Source organism: Talpa occidentalis, unplaced genomic scaffold, assembly GCF_014898055.3.
Source record: "Talpa occidentalis isolate TD23 unplaced genomic scaffold, MPIMG_talOcc4v2.1 talOcc4.14, whole genome shotgun sequence".
NCBI lineage: Eukaryota > Metazoa > Chordata > Mammalia > Eulipotyphla > Talpidae > Talpa > Talpa occidentalis.
Window position 1 is genome coordinate 74,745,152 of NW_023601433.1, and position 23,301 is coordinate 74,768,452.

The 23,301-nt window shown below is 41.4% G+C and overlaps 1 protein-coding gene and 1 long non-coding RNA gene across 5 annotated transcripts in view; one reads left to right on the forward strand and one right to left on the reverse strand.

Annotated features, from left to right (window-relative positions):
* The window catches only part of ZNRF3 (zinc and ring finger 3), a 150,293-nt gene that overhangs the window by 79,413 nt on the left and 47,579 nt on the right, over positions 1-23,301 (forward strand). For 3 of the 4 annotated variants that reach the window (XM_037510807.2, XM_054695222.1, XM_054695223.1), the window contains exon 2: positions 7,607-7,732. In XM_037510807.2, the coding sequence (XP_037366704.1) occupies positions 7,607-7,732 (126 nt within the window). Of the gene's footprint in view, positions 1-708; positions 2,456-7,606; positions 7,733-23,301 lie in introns of those variants that run through there. The other variant, XM_037510809.2, reaches the window with a different exon arrangement.
* Positions 10,522-21,820, reverse strand: LOC119244813 (uncharacterized). Its single transcript, XR_005125146.1, has 3 exons — positions 21,669-21,820; positions 19,592-19,730; positions 10,522-10,716 (listed from the first exon to the last, which is right to left on the reverse strand). It is a non-coding gene; the product is annotated as an uncharacterized LOC119244813 (long non-coding RNA).

Genomic DNA, 23,301 nt, shown 5'->3' on the forward strand with positions numbered 1-23,301 from the left:
GCTCCTTCTAGAGGTCATAGGATCTGTCTTCATGTGGGAAAAAGTTGGGATTTCTCAGAACGATTATCTCAGTCACTGTGTCTACCATCTCTGTAACACCCGAATCTGCATCACACTGGTGCCACCTGGGAGTTATTTTTGGTCTTGGGGATGGTGAATGCTGCTGCTTCTTTCTGCACCATCTCCCTGAGTCATCCTATGCTGTGTCTCCAGCCCAGGTCCTCGATGGCTCCCAGAGCAGCCATTCCAGACAGTCTCCCTCTGAGGGTCCACTGCACTGTGTAGGGAGACTGTGGATTTCTCTTTGGCCTGTCAGACAACTTAACCAAAGGACCCATAGAATCTACTGGAATGCCTAGAGGGAGGGACTTCTTCTGTCCAGCAGTGCATATCATTTTTAATTAAAATACTGCTTGTCTATGTTTATAAGAAGGCGAAGAGCATTCCACTTCCCACTCTTTGCTATCCCTGATTGCTATTCCCAGAGGCAACTATTTTCAATTATTTAGTGGTTTCTTCTGCTCTTCAACTATGAATATTTCTAAATAACATGCTTATACTTCTGCTTCATATTTTTTGTCCATTTTTTTTTTTAACTTCCTACCAAGGAAAAAAGAGAAAGATTTTGTTCTCTAACTGCCCTTTTACCAGCCTTCCCCTCTCCATCTTTACATATTTCCAATATAGTTACATCACAATTATTATTTAGATCAGGATTTACATTATTATGACTGTCCTCTCAGCCAGGCCATGCAGACCATACCGTGATTATGGTTTACATCTCTGATGTTAACTTTTTGGGTTTTTTTTCAGGAGTTAATAATTGTAAACTCTTCCCCCTCACCCCTCCTTTAGTTTGCAATGTAACTATTACAGTTAGTTCCCTTGTTCAGATTATACAGCTCTTCTCAGTACCATCAAACTATTAGATAATGACTCTGGTTGTTGATCTTTTACCTAGCTCTCCTGCAAACCCTCAACCTTCTGGTCCCATCTGGACTGGTTACCCAGCAGGCTGCTTGGATAGCTATCATCCTGGGATTCCCCATCACCATCATTCCGGGAATTCCCTCCATTTCTTTTTTCTATTGGATTCCTTGTGCTCTGAATTCCATGCTTGCTTTATCCTCAGTTTATTTCTTGTTTTGTTGGCATTGAGAGCAACTTCTGAGATCTAACATGGGCAGGAAAATTTGAGGTTATTGCTTTTGTGGGGAGGACATTCTCTGTTCTTCTCTTTCCACTGCCCATATAAAGTGCTGTCACAAGTCTCTGCGTGTAGAAAGTATTAGCTGCCTCTGCGTGCCTGGCTGCTTTAGTTCAACTAAGTAGAACACAACTAAGAAGAAACAGCCTTTGCTCCTATGGCATTGCCAGTAAATCTTTTTTTGTCCTCGGAATGTCTTTGGTGACTGGGTAATCAATGACTGTTAAGAGCCAGTTCTTCTTAAAGTTCATGTATCAATTTGACTAAATGCTGACCTGCTTGCCCTGGTCCTTCACTTGGCAAGCAGAGACATAAGCAAAGTGTGAGACATAACAGCAAGCCTGCTCCTGGGCTGAAAGTTGTTCACCCAGCAGTAATTTACTGAGTACTTGTTGGCCACAGGGCTCTGGGTGGGGTGAGAGAGGACTTCTAAGTAAGATTGTCCTTCTGAAGCAGGTGCCCATCTTAGAGGGATGCTGCAGGAACTGTGGTGAGCACCATACAAGGCATTAGGGAACATAGAAGTAGAAGCAACTGATTGTATTGGTGCATTCAAGAAAGTTCTATGATGACATTGAAGATGGTCAGAATATTCTAGTCAAAGGCATAAAGCACACTCAAACATGACAAGTCTAGAGAAAGTGAAAGAAAGGGCTTTCCCATTGTTTTGGTGTCTACTGTGTTACTATGGTTTTATGTCTCATTTAATCCTTATACCAGCACCCTTTGGGGGCAGGTGCTGTTGCCCCCATTTTATAGATAAGAAAATTGAAGTTTATAGAAGTCAAACCATCTGCCCAAGTTGATGAAGAGGTAGAGATGAGGTTTAAACAGAAGACTGAATAATTGCAGAACTCTCATCCTCTCAGGCCAAAATACCTTTTGGGAAAAAATTTCAAGTAATGTCCAAGCTCATAATAAAGGGTGAATGGAACATTCTTTGATTGACTTAAGCCAAGGATGTTGAGCATCCTGAAGTTACTGGCCTGCTAGCACAAGACTCGGGTTATAACATATATATTACCCAGTAAGTCCTTTTGCTCTAATTGCAGCTTTTCGTTTATTTGCATTGCTCTTCTGTGGATCTATCCCAGGAGTTTTGCTTTTTGTCTCATTTTAGGTCATCCTTCCCTTTCTGTGCCTGGTTGCTGTAGATTGCCAGTACAACTAAGAAGCAGCCTTCTTTGTTTCAATATTCTCTGTCCAGTGGAGTCTTTGGTCCAGTGGAGTCCCATTCTGGATTTCTGAGTGTGTTTGATTTTTTTTCTTTACCATTTAGTAGTTCTTTCTGACATCCCAGAGTTGTTAATATAATAGTATTTTTAACCTACTTAAAAACATAAAGGTAAAATCTTCAGTTTTAAACATTTGAACATTCAAACATTTTAAGAAAAATAAGCTCAGAAATGCTTATTTTTAAATGCTATGGTGCTATGTAATTTTTAAATGCTATGGTGCCACATTAAGTTCACCATTAACTTAAACAATGTTCATTGACGTCTCCTAAGATTAATTTTGGATGAATAAGCATTAGGAAGTGCATATCTTCTTTTATATATAGTCGCTACCTGTGTGTCCTTGACTGATGGAAATATGTATGAATTAGCAAGCCTAGTTTTTATGTGACATATGTCTGGAATGATAGTATGTAAGTGGTGGATAGCCAGATTTTCAGGAAAATGCATGTATTTAGTATGTAGGAAGTCCTCATTCTCTATAGATGATTGTTACTCAGAAAAGGATTTTGCAATCCTTTAAAATTGGTGGCTAATATTTCTTAGTAAATATGGAAAGATTCAGTTAAAGCTATATATTGAAAAGGAAACTTAATAGTTTTTTTTAAAAACAAGGTAAATTACAATTACAGCTTTATACTGATTTCCCATGTGGACAGTGTTGGAATCTTTTCAGCAAAATTGTGTGAGAATATAGACATTGTATCCTTTTATATTTGACTTCAGCAGCAGGATCATTGAAGTCATTTTTCCAAAAATATTAGAGGACTCTCACTTTTCCCAAAGTTCTGTCTTAATCTTTTGATCACTCTCTGTGAAAACTCCCATGTGGATTTCTTCTTAAATCTTTAACTAGATTATGTGCCATTGGCCTTGAGCAGAATCCTCTTGAGTAATGTGATTTTCATGGACTTCATTATAGTCTGCATCAGTTCCTGATTTGCTATTCTGATTCTCAGCTTATAAATGGTATAGTTACTATACTATCTGCTATTCCAACAGTTAGCAAGAGGTTGTTTCAAAGGATCAGTAAGACAAAATATATAGTAGGTGTTCAGTTAATTATAAAACGCTTTCCCTAAATTTGACATTATTTTGCATTGTATGCCTTTGCCTAGATCAGTTTACAAATGAACATTTTCATGCCTTGGCTACTTGTGCTTCCCTAGAAAATACTCTGCTGAGCTTATTATCATTTGGAGCCTTTGGGAAAAGAGAATCCCTGGATAAAAATGGTTGTAGAGCTAGGGTGGCAGGCATTTCTGAAAGCTGATATGATCAGGGGTGAGCTGACAGAGACCTGAATCATATAATATTTGACAAATTGGTTAAAGAAGTCAGTTACACTTGAGGCATAGCTGAGACTGTACTCATTGGAGTAGTAAATTGCCACAAGGGATTCAGAAGGGAAGGAACTGGAGAGTAGAGCTGAGAAAGGTGGTGGATACAGTGAGGTAGGTTATTAATTCTCTGAGATGTGATTTTGATGGCCTCTTTGACTGTCACAGGAAAATAAACAGGACAACCAAATGCACCCACTGGCACTTTTTAATAATTCCTTTTGTCTTTTTTTTTTTTTTTTTAAAGTCTTTGATACCTGTTGAGAATTCAACACTCTTAACAGGGCTGACATTTTGACATTAGTGAAAAATTTGATAGGGAAGTCTTGGAGGAGGAGGAGGAGAGAGGATGTGACTACTAAGAGGAAGCGTGTGCCCAGTGTAAAGTGTAGACCCAAGACAATCAATGACTGTGTTTAAGATTTAAGTAGTTCAGATTTCTGAATGCTTAGGTGCACGCTTCAGCATGCCATATAGTCAGCTCCTCCACAGCACAGGTCTCGGTTTCAGTTTCTGCTACTCTTGGTTCCTAGTCCTGATGCTCCTCTACCTCCTCTCCTCTCCACGTGCCCCCAGCCCTCCTAGGCGTCCCCCTCTCTCTAGTTGCCTTCAGCTGTCTCTCCATCTCTTCGTGTCTTCTACCATAGCCTTGACTCTGTCTCGTTCAGCATTTGAGGACATGTGGCTTTGCCTTGAATTTTATTTACTGTAGATTTCTTTCATCTATGTATAGGTATTTTTCCTAATAATTTCACAGTGTGGCCCATGAAATAGTGTGATCAAACACAAAATAGGCTTGTAGTCAAAGGATTGGAAATGCTGGTTTCAGAAAAGGTTAAAATCCCTTTTTCAATCCGGAGGCCTCATAGAACTTTAATTTGCCATGTGAAGCCTGATCCTTATGAAGTGTTTCTCAGTGATAGTTACTTGTGCAAGAATCTGTTTTTCATCTTGCAGGACAGTTTCCAACGGGGCTGCTGTAATTGACTTTGACTCTAGAAGGGTGGAAACCACATCATCTTCCACTTGTAGATTACCCGTGTTAGCTGGGGGCAGTCATTTCTGAGTAAATTCGTGGGACATTTAAAAAAAAAATAAAACCTCTATTATGCTGTCATGCTAACATTGATATAAAATTCATCCCTTGTAAGCCTCACTAAGGTCTGCAATTCAGAAACATTTAGTACATTCACACTGTTGTATATCACTCACCATCATCTGATTCCAGCACATTTTCATCACCCCAAAAGGAACCTCCCCATCATTCCCCAGTTCCCTCTCTCCCCATTCCCTGTATCCACTTATCTGCTTCCTGTTTCTGTGTTTATTCTGGATATTTCATATCAGTGGAATCATATAACATGTGGCCTTTTGTGTCTGAATTCTTTATTTAGTGAAGTTTTGGTGCAGATACAGGGTATTAGACTTGAACACTACCTGTGTTCCCCCAATTAGTAAATAACAAAAGCCCTCTCCATTATAAACCTCTAAGTCAGGAGACCAGGTTAAAAATATGATGGAATACATGGAAAGGATCAGTAGTGTGACAGACATGACTTGACCTGGGATTTCAGGAAGTTGACCTGAGGCAGGCTATTTGCCCTTTTGTAGAGCTCAGAGGTAACTGCGCTGTTTGCATGGTTGCTTATTACCCTCACTCATCCTCTGTCCAGTGGGAGGTCTGCATTTTAAGCTGCTATTCATTTAATTAACATCCTAAATTGGGCTTAGTTCTTACAGGGCAGCTGGAGGGAAAATTGTGCTGTCTACTGCATTGTAGATCCCTTATTGATCCCCTGGACACATTCTTCAAGTACTCTTGAAAGACAGAATTCCCAGGGGATTGGTTATCCCTCACCCACTATAAAGGCAGCCAGTCGCCACCCCTTATAGCACCCTGTGTTCACCTGTCTTACTGCCTCTCGCAACCCCTTTCCTTGTTGCCCCATTGACTTGTTAAGAATTTCTTCTCTCTGGGTTTCATTGGGCCTCTGAAGTCCAGGCATACTGCTGCCAGAAGGTGTTGAACTCGTCTGCCTAAAATAATTATTCTGGGTGCTACTCTTCTGCCAAAAGACTACCACCATTGTCTCGATATTCAAACTCCACCCTCATTTTTGTGCCCATCTCTTCCTTCCCTGTCTAAACTGCAATCCTTCATACCGATCAGATGGCCTCCTTCTCTCCCCCATAAGCCATTAGCTCTTCCTCCAGGTACTTGGAATGGCTGCTGCCCCCTCCTTTTTTTCCCTGATATGTTTAACCCTTCCTCCCAAGCTCTGCTTCAAGGCTTAGCAGTTGCACAAAGCCTCCCGAAACATTCTAGCAATCCTTGCCAGCACTAAATTCATTGCTGTCAGATACCATAGAATTTAGACCTGGCAACATTTTTCCCTAAGGACTTTATCATTTAATCTTTTCTTCCCAATCAGATGACCAGCTCTTGGAGGAAGGGAGAATAAAATCAAGGAAGTGGAGTGGGAAGGCACTGGACTGTGAATTCCAGGGCCAGGTCACGTCTGGTATAGCTATTTGCTGACTGTTGTCATGGAAAAGCTACTTATCTTGAAATCTCATCTGTAAAATGAGTAGGGGATAAGGTGGCTGTGTTCCTATTTGCTGCTGTAACAAGTTATTACAAACGTAGCAGATTAAAGAAATACAAATTTATTCTCTCACAGTTCTGGATATCAGAATTCCAAAATGTGTCAGTGGGGCTGCATTCCTTGTGGAGTCATTAAGTAGAATCCTTGTCTTGTTACCAGCTACTAGAAGCCTGCCTGCATTCCTTGGCTCATTGCTCCCTCCTCCATCTTCAAATTAATCACTCCGATCTCTGCTTCCATCATCACATCTCCTCTCTGCTTCCAGATGCCCTTTTTTCTTTACAAAGACCTTTGTGATTACATTGGGCACATTCAGCTAATCCAGGATAATCTCTGTTCCTTAGAGTTGACAGTACCTGCACAGTCTCATGCTACATAATGTAATATTCACAGGTTCTGGGTAAAGGACATAGATATTTTTGGGAATCATTATTTTGTGGACTCATAGGTCTCTTGTATCGCTAACAACTCATGAATTTTCCACTTATTTAAAGAGCTTAGCACTGTGGTAGGCTCATTAACTTCTTTATATCATGTTTATCCACAAGGAGTTCATCTTCTCATATTGTTATTAGGAATTCTGGGGCCTGATACAACTCAAAGAGAACTGTAAGCAAAACCTAGGCTTGTGCTGTTGTCAAGCTTCCACTACAATACTGTCACCAGCAAAAAATTGACAGTGCTTCTCTTTGATTTTGTGCTTTACAAATTTGGTGGTGGTGGAGGGGGCAACCTCAAAGAATTTTGTCTGTTTCCCAGTAACCTTTCCCAGAGATGGCCTTTAAAAAGCCTATTAATTATACTGGTGATTCTGACATATATCTAATTGTCTCATTAAATTCCTGAATGTGTTTCCAAGTACTCTTGCATAATCTGAAGTTGAAGTGTCCTTAAGGTCTAGAAACCAAGTAGTCTTGGATACTAAACTAGATAGTTTCATCTATAATTGCTACTTAATGTTATAATATTTCACAGCAATTTAGATTGGCATTTATATAAGGCTTATGCTATTTTTCTTTCCTCCAGCCCATCAGGGTATACACCTGGGGTGACTGCTGAATACAAAGCAGTGAGAAGGCATCCATAAAATTAACCTCCCACCCTGTTTAATTTTATATTTTGAGTTTACTTTTGACTGTCAAGTCTGACAAATTCAAAGGTGAGTCAAGCAGATCTGCAAACTGTGTGTTGAAGTTTTCTTTCCATTTTGTTTCCTAGATGCACCCACTGGGCCTGTGTAATAACAATGACGAAGAGGACTTGTATGAATATGGCTGGGTAGGAGTGGTGAAGCTGGAACAGCCAGAATTGGACCCGAAGCCATGCCTTACTGTCCTGGGCAAGGTAAATGCCAGGCCCTACGAATCACTCTGATTCTGATTGATGTTCTTCACCTTCCCATTTCCTCAAGTAATTGGCTACGGAGAAGAGCCATGCTGGTATAGCACTCATTCCAAGCTGGAGACGTTGAGTGAGGACTAAAGATAATGTCCTGTAGCAGCCACATAAACGCTTATAAGCTCGTACTCTAGTAGAATCCACTTCTTATCCACTGTGTGGCTGTGGGCAAGTTATTTCCCCTCAGGGAGCCTCAATTTCTTTTCTGTGAAATTCACAATACTTTATGTTACACCTTGGGACCAGATGTTTCAAAATTCTGAGATTTGGGGGGTTTAGAAAGGTATTAAGGTATACATATTTTCTAGATCCGAGACAGTACTCAATAATCAAATACTTTAATGTTTGTGTAACAAATTACATGGATAGTTACCTTAAGTGGGATCATGCTAAAATCTAAATAGCCTAGTGTTAGTTAAGGGCAGCTTTACCTTCATGAGTTCAAGTCCGCAGAGTTTTGTTGCCAAATAAGTTATGGAAAAATTTAAGGTTTCAGAGCTTTTTTTGTTTCAGAATGGCAGATAGCAATTGCAATCCTTTATTAGAAATTACTTCATAGGATTGTTAGAAGGTGAGATAAGATGCAAACTCTCAGAAAGTATCTGCCACTGAAGGTTGCCATCCATTTTTAAGTACTAAAAAAGACTTTTCAGTCAAGAGAGTCAGCATTACTTCTGACTGCAGTATAAAATAGAAATACATTTTTTTCTTGCATGGAAAGCCACCCATCAATGACCTTAAAACATGAGGTCACCTCATATAAAACAGGTTGTCACCTGTTTTAAATGATATCATTTCGTTAAAGGGTAAGTTTTGGAGAAGGTTATTAGAATTTGGTATCTTCTAAAAATAGTATATTTGCCTAAATAGTTTTTCATATCAGAGGCTGCTGTTTTAGGTATTATGAGGACACCACTGTGGGGGGTTCCTGACGTGAGGATTTCTTTGGAGAGTCAGGCCAGAGAAGAGGAGGTTTTGGGAGGGACTTGAAGATGTCCTTGCTGGTGACTCTTGAAAGAGTTAGCCCAGGAGACCCTCAGGGGTCTAAATCTGTAATTTTTGCATCCTGCTTGTCTTCTTAGTAGCTTCCATGCTCTAGTTAAGTTCTCCTTCACTGGGATGGGGGGGAATCCCTGAAGGAATTATTACCTGTTTGGTTTGCAGATCACAGAGCTGAATCTAGGTGTTTTAGGTGGCCTAGGTCCTGATATTTCATCATTTAAATAGTTGGGCAGAGCTGCTTAATGATGCTAGGAGAGCAGATCCTCCCTTGAGAGTATTTTAGTGTTTTCCTAGGAAAAATGCCAGCTACATCCAAAGGTTAAGAACACTGCTTTCCTTGTAGGCATTATGCTCCTAATATAATATTTTCTCCTATACTTAAGCTACTGCTATGCAGGGCTCAGCAGCTTTTCTTAATTTACTTTTTCCCAATCAGTAGGGTTCTACCTTTGCATCTGTCTGTAAATGGGTTGAAACAGGGCTCCCAGGGATACCCCATTGCTCTGCCATGGCTTAGTGGTGTGGAAGCCCCTGAGAGAGCCCAATTGTTTACTCCTACACCTCGAACAGCCATGTAGTGGTTTTACTTAGAGAGTTGTGTATGGTTTGGCCTGCTGGCTTGTGCAGCCAGGGAGAATAAAAACCCTAGACAGATATGGAATCATTAAATACTTACTGGGTTTATTCATTCACCAAATATTTATTGAATGTAGGGGCCCAGAAGCTAAGTGTGCGGTTCTACCTACTCTCCTGCATGTATACCTACTACCTTCCCTAACCCACACCGCCCCATGTTTCTGTTTGAAAGGGTTGTGTGGTGGCCAGGCCGTATTTACATATGGCAAGTTACTGAAATATGGCTTAGCTCATAAATAAAATCACTAGCAAACATGCTTGTGTCAGACAAAGCAAGATAGTTTCACAGGTTGTTTAAAACTTGGGTTGGTGCAGGAGTTGGGATGACTCAGGCTATCTTTCTACCTTCCTTCCTCTTTTTCTGTCTCCCTCTTTTTTCTATCTCATCTTCTTCCTGAAGTATAGTTGTTCTCAGTTTCATATTACTGTGTTTTCTGGATTCTTTTTTCCCCCTCAACCCTCAAGGGCAGTGGCAGGAAACTAGGGTAAAGAAAAACAAAAAGATCTCAAGGTCAGTCTGATCTCCTACAGATAGCATGATTTTCCATCATTTCTTTACTCCTGGTGGCTATGGCAAGAAGGGGGGTGGGCAGTGGAGAAACTACAGCAAAAGGAAGAAACTACAGCAAAGTCAGTATGGGGATGGGGGGAGGGACTCTGTATAGATGTTGAGACTTGTTGGAAACCATAGAAGGGAGGACTTTTCTGTCAGGCGTTTGGTAATGCCTGTAGGAGAAGGAGGGCCAGACACAGAACCCCCTCCCCCTTCACCTCCCCCATCACCCACCCACCCACAGAAAATGCCATGGGGCAAAACGTTGGAATAAGAGAGGAATGTCCTAAATTAAAAAAAAAAAAAAAAAAAAAGCCTCTCCAGGAGTTCAAATAAAGTTTCATTTTAAAAGCACAAGATATAAACTCATCACCTTGGTTTATTACTGAGTGCTTTTGAACTTCTTAGGAACCTTATAAACTCATGAGAGAAAAATGATTTACGGCCCCTCCTTATAATTTGAAGATAGAAGGCAATGCAGACAGCAACATCAGCTAAGGAGTGAGCTCCCCACAGGGATACGGCAGGCCAGGCTCTGCCTCACTCCAGCTGTAGGGAAATTTCTTCAGCTTTCTGGGCCTCTCGTTTTCACTTCACGTGAAGAGGCTGTTCATGGCTTCTTGCTCTTGTAATATTTTGAGCTTCTGTATCATACTTAAGATCTCTCCTTGATTGTCTTGTTTGAAGAGATTCTGGTTGCAGCATTGAAAGACAGACTTTATATGTGACTGTTTAAGTCCTAGGGAGTTAAAACAAAATAAAATTGACATTTCTGAACAGCTTGCTATTGAAAGGAAGGTCCTTAAACTAGACCAAAGTGAGTCTATCTGTATTTATGCCTCAGGCTTTTTTTTTTTTTTTTTAATTAATTAATTTATTTATTTATACAAGCACTGGGTACAGTCAGAAGCGCGGGAGGGTGAGAGAATTCACCAGAGCCAGAGTGGGGAGCAGAGCAGGCAGAAGGACCGAAGTACACTGCTGGGGGGAGCAGCGGGCGGCAGGAGAGGTCTGCGCGCCATGCAGGACCCTCCTCCTGTGGCCGGGGAGCAGCCGGGGATCGAACCTGCGCTGCAGAGGCTGCGGGCAGCTTCCCAGCGCTCAACCGCTGCGCCACCGGGGAGGCCCAATGCCTCAGGCATTTTAACCCTTCGATTCAAGCTGTGTCTCTTAAGCATCTTAGGAATCTGGTAAGAATTTCAAATCTTTGGTTCCTATGACCTGTCAACCTCATGGAGAATCTCATGGAAAGGAACACACAAGAAATTCTAGTGTTTCTAACAAAGCCACCTGGCCCAGATTCTTTAAGTTGAGTAGAATAAACCTCTCCATCTCCCATTTCCCGTGTTGGAATGGGGTCTTAAGAAAGGTTTTTAAAAACAGGATGGTCAACTGATACGGACTTAACTCTTTCTGGCATATAAGAGGACAGTTTGAGAAAGTTAATAAAAAGAAAAAGATAGGGAATTGCAGGTCAGACAGACCCAGACTTAGCTGAATCACCACAGAAAGGTAATTTTTAAGTTCTTGGGGCCTCACTTTCCTTGTTGGCGCTTCATGCTGCTTTTGTCATTGTAGCGGGAGATCTGCGAGATGTTTGTGAAACACTTAGCACAGAACCTGCTCGTGGTAAATGCCCGATGAGAGTATAAGAACAGCCATTATATGTTGGGTGCTCACCAGGTTCTACGCATTTTATGTGCAGTATCTCCTTTCATCATCAGGCTAATTCTAAGATTGTGTCTAGATTCCCATTTTACAATAAGGAAATCTAGTCCCAGAGACACAGAGTATAACTTAACATCTAATGGCTCCCAAGTAGCTGATCTAAGATGTGAGATACAACTGTTCTACTAGCCCATCAATGTTAGTTTCTTTCCTTTGCCTCCTTTTGTGTTTGCTGACATTTCTAGATAAAAATCAGGTGCTTTCAGTAGACACTGTGGTTAGGACTGCTGGTTCCATTTCATGGAAACTCTGCTTAGAGTATGATGAAATGAAGAATTTGCTTTGAGGATCCATCAAGGAATCCATGCTGAGGGTGCTAAGCAACTAACTCCAGGGCTTACTGCCAGCTGTTCCTCTCCAAGTCTTCTCTTGTGTTCATCTTTTTAATGCTCCCCTGTACTTGGTTGAAGACACACACACCCAACATCCCTGGGCCTGATATTCTTGTGGTTTTGAGCCTAATGGGTTCAGGAAAGGGAATCCATGTTGGATTATGTGCCTGCCTTTAGACTTACCAGCTGTGATCTGGGGCTGGGGACATACTAGAACTTCCTGCCCAGTTTTAAATGGGGAGTGGGAGCAAGATATTCCTTCTAGAAGAAAGCTTGGGGATGGGGTTTAATGCTAGACTGCCATCCTCCAAGCAGCTCTCTATAATCACCAAAACATGTTTTTTGTTTGTTTGCTGTTTTTTAAGAAGAGTTATCCATCCATGCATACAAGAACTGGGGCACGGGCCAGAGACGCAGGGGGTGAGAGGATTCACCAGAGACAGAATGGGGAACAGAACAGGCAGACTGACTGAAACACACTGCTGTGGGGAGCAGCAGGCGAGACAGGAGAGGTCTGCTGCACCATGTAGGTCTTTCTCTGGCCGACCGGGGATTGAACTCGTGCTGCAGAGGCTTCAGACTGCCTCACATTGTGGTGCCCAACCCCTTGTGCCACCAGGGAGGCCCCAAAACATGTTTTTGATCATAAGTCATAATGTCCTCATTTTATCATGAATTGTTCAAAGAAACTCCATTAAGAAGGGACTTCTCTGGTTCTTGTGTACCATGGAGAGTCATGGCCTCTTTCTTACCCTGAACTGAGTGTCAATCCTTGGCACAAACAGCAGTTGTTATGAGTGAGAAGTGAGTTGGGTGGATTTTACAAAGGGTTATATGAGACAGAAGTGCAAGGAGAGTGTGAGATTGGGAGAGATGGGAGAATAATCTTCAGGACCAGGGCAGGAAGATAGGGAACAAGAGCACTCGAAGTTGTTGAGGGAGGAAGAGGCTTTCAAATTAAGGAGTTTGGTCTTCATCCCCTAAGTAGTTGGGGCCACTGAAAATTTCTGACAAAAGGACAGGTGTAATAGAAACCAGCTTTGGGAATGTTCATTTGGCAGAGATGTGTGGATTGGTTGGAGAGGGGAGGAGCAAGTTACTATTTGTTGCTGGTTGTTTCTGGGAAATGAATGAGCCCCAGACATCAGTTCTTTGGTGAGTCAATGGCATTGCCAAGGACACTTGGTGTTCGCCTTCAGATTTCCCCACTCTCTTCATCTGCCCTTTTTCTGTTTTCAATTTAGAACAATGTGAAATGTAGAAAAAGCATGGCCAACAGTGTGGCAGGGTGGCAAATTGCTCTACTGGTTTTTAATCGCAGCTAAGATAAGCAGCAGGAAACCCAAGCTGGAGAGGTTGGCAGAGAGTAGAGCCTTTACATTCATTCCACCAATCCACGTCAGAAAGAGCAAATAAAGACTAAATCACTCTAGGCAGAAAATGGAGTCAGAGGAATTTTCTTTATTTCAGGATGGTTGGATGGAGAGGAGGTATGTTATGATTAAGACAGATTTAGACACCAAACTAACCTAAGTTTAAACCACAGTTCTAGCTCTTTAAACTGGTTGAGCTGGGGCAGTCACTTGCCACCTACATGTTTCAACTCCTTAAATGGAAGCAGCACCCAAAAGAGATAGTGTATGTCAAGCGTTGGTTGTTCCTGGCACAACTGAAAGCACTAAATAAAGTAGCAACTCTTATTGACCATGCACTTCCTTTCCCTTCCCTTTTTATCCTGCAATTTCTTTTAGAACTGGAAGCCTAAGTAGGCAGATCCATAGAGACAGAAAGGAGCATGATGGTTGCTAAGGCTGGGGGGAAGGGAGAATAACGAATTATTTAATGGGCACTGAGTTTCAGTTGAGGAAGATGAAATGTTCTGGAGATGATGGTGGTAATGGTAGCACAACTGTGAAGCACTTAATGCCACTGAACTGCACCTTTAATAATCCAGGAGCAATGAGAACAGGAACCAAATCCTTTGCACATAAGGCTACCCTTATGAAAATTCCTTACTTGTCTTTCAAAGACCATCTTCCCCAAGTACAGAGTTTTGGTAGGGGAAAACAAACTTTTATTATTTATATTCCTTTTTCATGACATAGTGGAAAACTGGAAAAGGACACTAATTGCAATCAGAGATGTTTGATATATTTCTGTTCCAAATATTAAAACCAAAACCTGATATACAATATGGTGATAGGCAATAGTTGGTGCTTAAAGAAAAGGACTCAGGAATTGTCCAGAAAGGGGAAGGGGCTCTTGCCCCATGAAAATTAATGGGTCTTGGCTAATTGTGAACTGGGGCTTTTCTCTTCTGGAGTCATCTTTGGGTGCTCTGGTAAAAGTCAAAGCCAGTAAAATTGTGATGTGTGTGTTAGTACAGCACAAGAGATCTCAAAGTGTGGTCAGGGGACTCTTTAGGATCCTCAAGATCCTTCCCGGGGGAACCTACAAGATCAGAACTATTTTTATAATAACCCTAAAATGGTATTTGCCTTTCTCACTCTCATTCTTTCTCAGTTGTATGGTGGAGTTTTCCAGATGCTCGATTTATGTGGCAACTTCATTGCTCTGACAGCTAATGGAAGGAATGTATGCTTGTATAGTCTGTATTTTGATAATTTCTCAGTTTTAATTCCTAATATGATAAATATCAATAGATAAAACTCAAAAAATAGAGGATCTTTGGGGATTTGTAATAACTTTTGAGAATGTAAAAGGAGACCAGATTTGAGTTCTCTAACCTAGCATTGTTTCCCCAATGTATGATCATGTAGAGCTTAGCTGAGGAAGACCTTCTTAATATAAATTTCATGGAAATAAGTAGAAAATAGAGGACAAAGGGGGAAAAGGTAAATGTGTTGTCATGAAATGCAGAATTGGAGCCAAGTGTGTTGGTTCTGAAATGTTAGCAATTTGAATAAAAACAGTGGGCTGTTGTTTTCCATGTTTAATAACAAATAACCAAACAATGAATTTGAAGAACTTAGGTGAAAAGATATTTTAATCTTTGAGGCTTGCATTGAGATATAACCTTCAGTCTTAACTTACAGAACTGTGCTTACCTGTGCAGGAACCTTGGGTACTTGGGTAAAGCTGCACAATGCTTTATGAGCCGGATGGATGTGGAGGGCACTTCTCTTCAACGTGCCACTCTCTTTTAGACTTTTAGTTATAGATGTGCATGTCCTAGATACCCAGGTGTCCTGGTCCTTAGGCCAGCCCAACTCAGCACTCTGAGCATGAGATTCCTATCTTAAGACAAATCCTGAGGTCTGACTTGCTGTGGAAAAGAAGAAATGAGTGGCCTGTAGCAGGGTCTTAGAAGCAGCTCACAGGCACTGACCTCTCTAGGTACCTCCTCCAGTCAGTGAAGCAAATGTGGCTCTATTTGCCACATAACCTACACCCAGGGCACTGGGACTACAGTTCATTGCATGGCATTCCTGACAGTGCCCTATGCTTGGGATACTTGGCTGTGTTAAACTTTTGTGGGACATGTTAGCAAATTCTTACCACAGTGGTTCTCAGCTGGAGACAATTTTGCCTCCCCTCCCTACCTCTTTGCCCCCAGCACAGGGGATATTTGGTAATGTCTGGAGACATTTTTGGTCTTCAGAATATCCAATAGTTGGGGGGGGTAGGGGGGCATGATTGTTACTGGCATCCAAAGTGCATAGAGGCCAGGGATGTTATTTAACATCATACAATGTGCAATATAGCTCCCACAATGAAGAATTTCCTGGCCCCAAATGTTGTTAGTGTCAAGGCTGAGAAACCTCATCTAATTGTGACCTACTAGTTTTCTCTCTGTAAGAAAACCTTAAGTTTAATTTCTTCCTCCTTCATTCCCTTCTCTGCCCCACTGCCCTTCAATATAATAACAGGTTCATGGTAGCCTTTGTGGTATGTTCTGCTGAAGTGCAAGGCCAGTGTTAGAACACATTTGTATTTCCATGTGAGGGATGCAAAGAGCACAAATCTTGAAACCCTGTGACCTCACTGCACATTCTTCTACTCATTTAGTAGCTGAGTACCTGGGTCAGTAAACTTCTCTTTGCCTCTGTTTTTCCATATCCCTCTCTGTAAAGATAGTTGTAATGATAAAAAAAAATGTATGTCAAGTTCTTAGAATATGTGAATATTTAACATTAGCAAATACCAGTGTCCTCCTCTATGTAAACCTTTTTGTACCAAGCATATGATAGCCCTTTTTTTAAGACGAGCCAAGGTGAGTTTCTTGTTGGTGAGGAAGTTGGGAAGACTCTTCAAATTTATTTTAAGGAGCATTTGGTTAACTAACTCTCATACTTGGTTAGAAAGGAAAGCAAAATAAGTCAGCTCAGGAGGAAAAGATTCTCACGGTATAAACAGCAAAACCCAGGGAATACCACTTTTCTTTGAAGGTCACATGTCTGATTTGAAAGTCATAAACTTTTAATTTGATGCTTTTCTTCTATACCCAAATCTTTCAAGAAAGCTCTTGGTTGAAAGGCTTTATTAAACACACTACTCCTCTCCTCACACCTTACTAGATCTAGAGACATTTTTAGCTATAAGGCTAACTAAAAACATCATTTGAAATCTACTGACAGGCTTCAGGGAGTTTTGAAGGTAGAGTGAGTGAATAAAAAATAACGTGGCTGCCTGCCACCTCCCCAGAGTAGGGCAGACCTGACTCTACTCCTTCCAACCATTGTCCCTTCCCGTTGGACCAGGTTCGATATAGAACAGGCTGTCCTAGAAAACTGCGAGTGGCCAGAGGAAAAGTCCATCAAATGATTCTATTTTTGAGGTCATTTTGAAGTATAAAGGAAGTTAGAACCTAAAATAATGAACCTAAAATAATGAAGTCATTATAGTATGCATAATATCAGTCCTGAGTCATATAACCTGAATCTCTTATATCTGGAGACAAGTCCCCAAATCCCATCTGTTCTCCATTCTCCAGTAGACAGACCTTGTGCGTGCCTGGCCATGTGTGTAAATTAACCCAAATAAGCAGTGGTGGGCTGCCTGTCGAAGGTATTTCTGACTGCATCCATGGCATTTCAGATTTGATTTACTAGTAGGTTCTAGGAAAACCTGCACACAGGTTTGACCATTGGACATTTTAGAGCACTTGAGTTGCACCCATGCAGGAGAGTACCACTTGTGCCCCTGCCTGGGCATAGATTCCCACTGGGTACAGAAGCAGGAGGAAAGGGACATTGGTGAAATCCTGTCTGGTTACTAACCTTGATCACAAGACCGTCTCAGATGTTTCCCTCGTTCTGTCTTTTGTGTTTGTTTCCTCCCCCCAAAAAAGTGTATTTATTTGATAAAAGGTACAAAGGAGCGTTCTGCTTTCGTGATCGATCTTGTTTTCCAAATCAAACATTGGACTGTGTGTTTGTATGCTTTCTTGCTCTGTTTTGAGGTACTCTAAATAATTCCTTTGGGGTACTGAAGTACTTTAAAGTCTGCATCAAATTTGCTAATTATAAAAGTAATAAGAGTTTCAACATATTCTAATTGTTCTAAAAACACTGCTGGATAAAATGTAATTCTGGTCAGCCTGAACTACTTGGGCTGTTTCTTAGGATGTAAAGGCACTTGGCCTTCACTATTACACATTAACCTGTTGCTACTAGATCTTCACAAATATATCAGGTTTGATACAAATGAACCTCAGAAATAGTATAGTAGATGCAAAGTACTTTCAGTTATGTTGGCTTGATGTTCAAAAATCAAACTTAAGATTTTGGTTTTGAAAGCTTGCTTTTCTTAAAGTTTCAATAGATAAAACCTTAACATTCCTATAACCCCTAATTTTAATGGTATCCAAAAATTTATAGTATTAAATATTTTACTATTTTTATAACTAACAGAAATTTTATGGTTTTTTAAAAAGTGTATAAGCAGTGTAATAATTTTTACCACCATTCTTGTACTTCTGGTGCCAAGCACAGAGCCACCCTAATAAAACAGGCACTTAGTAAATATTTGTTGCATGAAACGATTAATTATGGAAAATGTGAAAATAGAAGGGGAAACCCCACCTTTAATAAGCTATTCCCTTAACACAAGTGCTGTCAGTTTTGGTTTATTTCCTTTCAGACTTCTTCAAGCCTGTTTTCCAGTGTAATTATTATGTATAAATGTATTCTGCCTTTTCAAATTTAATATCTGCCGGTCATTTCACTAATTTGATGTTTTTATAAACTAATTTTAATGTCTCCATAACAGAACAATAGAATTACTGTGATTTAGTTGGCCATTCCTCCAGGGTTCATTAATTAGGTTGCTTCTGTTTTATTTTTAACCCTTACAAATAAACCAAACTGAAACCTTACTTTATGTAGGGTGGGCTTTTGGTTTGTTTGTTTTCTTTTTGAATTATTACCTTATGGTAATATTCCAGAAGGAGATCAGAGATCAAAGGATGTGAACTTCTTTTAATGATTCTTGATTTAAACAGTTTACAAATTGCATTACAGGAAAGTTCCCTTAATTTATCTGCTAACTAGTGATAGTGATGGTTTATTTTTTTTAACATAAGCAATTATTAGCAAATTTTAAACTTATTTTCATTAACTAAATTTCCTCTCTTGTGAATTGTCTATTCTAATATCCCTTATTTATTTATGAATGGGTCAATAGATTTTTTTTTTAAGATGTATTTATGCATACAAGAACTGGGGTACAGGACAGAGGTGCAGGGGGTGAGAGGATTCACCAGACACACAGTGGGGAGTAGAACAGGCAGACTGACTGAAATACACTGCTGAGGGGAGCAGCAGGCGAGACAGGAGAGGTCTGCCGCGCCATGTGGGTTGCTCCCTGGCCGGCATGGGATTGAACTTGCGCTGCAGAGGCTGCAGATAGCTTCGTAGTGCGGTGCTTAACTCCTTGCACTACCAGGGAGGCCCCTCCAATCTTTTCAAAGTGACTACACAATCTGCACTACCACCAATCAATGTATGATTTTTTCAACATCTTAGCTAATACTTGTTATCTCTCTTTTTATATTAGAGCTGTACTGGTGGGTGTGAAGTGGTATCTCATTGTGGTTTTGATTTGCATTTTCCTCATGGCTGATGATGTGGAACAGCTTCTCAAAGTTTGTATATTATCTTTGGAGAAATATGTATTCAGATCCTTTCCCTTTTTTAACTGTTGAATTGTAAGAGTTCATTTATCTATCCTAGACATAAGTCCCTTAGCAGATACATGATTTGCAAATATTTTCTCCCATTCTTTGGGTTTTCTTTTCACTTTCTTGATGGTACCTTTGAAGCCCAAAAGTTTTTAATTTTGATGAAGCCCATTAGATCAATTTTTTTTTTTTTTTGCACTTTTGGTTTCATATCCAAGAAACTCTTGGAAAGCTCATTTCACCAAGACTAACTAGCTGTCCTTACTGTACTATTTTATATGATGGGCTATTTAAAGCCCTTCCAGAATTTCGAATGAGGACTTTGTTCTCTCTTTCTCTCCAGAAACTTTTAAGTTAACATAAGGCCAGGAAGCATTGGTTTCTCTTTATCACTGGTCCCTGTCTTGACTTACCTTCCTAGATCTCTTGATTTCACCTGGGACATCTGAGCCAGGTGGACGTAGTCTCCACATGGGGCAGGAGGATGGTAGGTACCCAAGCATGTCAGTGTCCAGGATTCGCTCAGTTTCAGCTCAGTATCTGAATGGCAGGCTTAAAAATATGGAAATATGGCAGTTACTGCTCAACCTCCTCCTTATTTTAGCTGATGATAGTTCTAGAAGAAACTGGCCTGCCACTTTGTAGAATCCCAGCATGATTACATATGTTCCTGCATGTGTGACCAGCCTTGGAGACTCAATTTCCTAAAGACTTAAGATTATGTCAAGTTTAAGAGACAGTCTAGCAAAATATAGGTAAGAGAGATGTTGTTTTGAAATTCTATTAAAAGGATATAGGCAAGTGACAACTGTCAGTAAGGCACCCACCCTGTTGTGTTTTCAGTGACTTTGAAATGGTAATAGCTCAAAGGTCCCATTTTTGAATATTTAAGATCATAAAAATGTTTCCAAAACAACTTTTCTCTAAAAGATTTGCTAATAAGCACTAGACTGAAAATATCCCTAACTGATGGCAGGACGTTTGTTCCCAGAGGGGTTGGGGGTCATTGACCAGGTTTCTGTTCTCTTAAAGACAGCACCAAGAAGCAATGCAGGGGCCTTCCACTGAGTTCTGCTCATAAACACAGTCTGTCTCCATTGTCTGACTTTAGGCCATTTAGCTTTTAGCAAGTATGTGCTTCAGAAAGCACCAGGCAGAAATGGGAGCTGATAAGACAGGGACTTGTGGCAAGTTGTGCAGTGGCTTCACACTTCACACTATACCTAAAACTGTTTTCCCAAGTTCTCTTTCATGAGGCTAGAAACACCGAAAAATGGGGGAGGGGATCATTTATATCATATGAAATTTGCTATATCTTCTGAAACCCTGCAAATACTGTGTTGTTTAAACCCATTTTCCTGTTATATACAGCCTTAAGTCCCTCTGTTGATATTATAATGCATTCAACTTTTTCTTTTCAGATTTTTATTTTTTATTATTTTTAATTTTTTTTTTTATTTTTAAACAATATTTGCTTCCCCCCAACCCCTCAGATTGAATCCCCATGGAATTTCCTATATCCTGATAGTAGTTTTTCTTAATGCAGTTAACTACCACACGGAATTTTTACTTGGCATAGACACACTCTTCCTTAAAGGTCAAAATAGAATCAGTTTGTTTTGCAAAAGAATTACCTGTAGAATTGCTTTCATCTGTTTACTCTGCCCAGTAACTTCTTCTTCCCCACCCCCACCCTGCCCCCCTTAAAAATACAAATCCAGTACACCCTCAACTCTTAAGCAGTGGTTATATCATGTAAAGCTGCATCTCTTACCAGGCCCCCACCCTCTTGATCCCTCTGTGTTATTGTCGTCTTTGCTTAGGTTGGGCTTTCTTCTGTGAATAAGAGAAAATAAGAAAATTGCCTGTTTTAGGCAATCCAGGTGTGTTTCAGAGATTTAGAGTTAAGAAGTCAAGTAAATATTTTGGCAGCCCAACAAAGGTAAGACAGGGAAAACGCACCTAATGGGCTTCTCGAATTACAGACCTGTCCAAACTCTGCCTTTCTCAAGAGACTTGGGTCAGGGCTGAAACCTGTCCTGCTGGGCGGTGAGAGTAAGGCCTGGCTGAGGAATGGGCTCACTTCTCTTGGGTCCTGGCCCCATTCCCAAGGGGACACTGTTGGACTGTGATTCAGTCTGACCTGAGAGAAAAGATGCTCATCAGTAAGTGGGAGTTCTTTCCTCCTTAATAGATTCTATTAACATTGCTGCTTCTGCTCTTATGAAAAAAATACCAGATAGCTTTGTTTCCCCTTCAAATTGGAACCCTAAAGAAGCAGGGTGCAGTATCTCTTAACTTTTTCAGCATAATTTCATTCATCTTGAAGGTTAGGAGGTGGACAGCACTGAAAGAGGACCCCAGAGCAACCTATCACAGGGTCGCCAGTCTTTTGGGCTCAGGTTCTGGACATTCAAGTGCACCAGTCTAGATGACTTCTCTGTTTTCTGATTTAAGAATAGAGATATCCCAGAAGGAAGGAGCACTGACCTGCTAGTGGCATGTGTGCATTCAGGCTGTGCTTTGTGTCTCTTCTAGCAGAAAGGCAGACATAAAAGCAGCCTCTCTTCCTTGCCTTCCCCCAGTGGCTTCCACTGGATCACCTTGGCAGGGCCTCTTCCAAGGAGAGCGAGCAGGCGGGTGGGGAGGAGGGAGGCGGGTAACTGCGGCTCCTTTGATCACCTCCCGCCCTGGTTCCAGGCCCCGCCGCCAGCAGGCCGGCCAAAGGCCCAGCTCAACTGATCTGATGAGGTGCTGAATAGGACCTGAGGGGCAATGACGGGAGTGAGAAGAAAGCCTGGGGAATGAAAAGGAAACCCCGTGAACCTGCTCGGCTTCATTGGCCGGATTTTCCTACCAGGGAGCCGCTCAGTTCCTGCCAGCCTGGGCTGCCTGCCCCTCACCCCGGCCCCTCCTGTCTCCGCTTTTCAGACTCTGTGTGTGTTTTGTGTTTGAATCACGGCCGGCAGCTCTCCCTGGTTCTCAGGCTGGGAACCCACTGCGCCTGTTTCCATGGTCACTGGGAAGCTCTTAGCGCCATGTGCTTCAAAGGGAACCTTTCCCCTCCCAGAGCTGGCCGCTGCCTGCCCCAGGCGGCCACACAATAAGCAGCTCCTCTCAGCCAGGCCTCTGACCCTCGCTTGCCAGGAGGAAAGCCTTGTCTTTGCGAGCAGGGCTGCAGCCTCCCAGAAATATACAGGAGCAGAGTGCGTGAATGTGGGCCCATTGTAGGCGTGAGTAGGCCCATTGTAGCCGCTCTGTAGCAACTATTTCAGGTGCTCTCATGTATATTTGCATGAGGGGTAGAAATTATAGGCTAGTGAGAGTGTTGGAGAGCCTTAGTAAACCTGAAGGAAAGAGCAAGGCTTAAGCCCCACATAAGAAAGAGGTGACCTTGTTTGGAGTCGGAAAGGAATAAGATTTGGATTGGGGCAGGTGTTGAGACTCAGAAGCCATGTGGGACTTTTTCAATTACACCTGAGTCTTTGGGACCAGCAGAGAATGGAACTGGGGCAGGGGGGACTGGCCTCCTGTCCCCAGAGCTGGGGTGGTGAGAGTGGTATCTGCTCACTCTTTCAGGCCCACAGATGCCAAAGCAATCACCGGCCAGGTTTAGAATTTGGTTTTCCTTGTTTGTTAAATAAAGCAGAATAATGAAGCCTCTCACATCAGTTTAACCATTTCAGAGGATTGCTACGTTTTAAAGCTGGAAGAACTTACAGTTTAGATGCCAAACCTGCCTTGCTTGCTCAGAACTCAAGGTGTTCTACCTTGGTCTTCCTGTACTCCAGAGAAAATGTATGGGAAATTGGGTGTTTCTCCAGTGTTAAGAGTCATTTGAAGTTTCTGTCGTTTAAATTAGGCTGTTTTGCCCTAATGTTCACTTTCCACATTATTTCTTATCAGTCTTTAGGCTGACTCTCCCATCCCTGCTTTTGGGGTGTTGGTGGCTCCCTGCAGAAGACACCCCCAAATAATTCTGAAATGTGACTTTCTGTGTTTGTAGTTATGGGACTTACGCATAATTTCAGACATGCACTTTATAATAGTGTTAGAGGAAAATACTCCCTTCTAGCGGTACCTACAATATTTGTAACTCATCCTTCTGGAAAAATATTTTCTA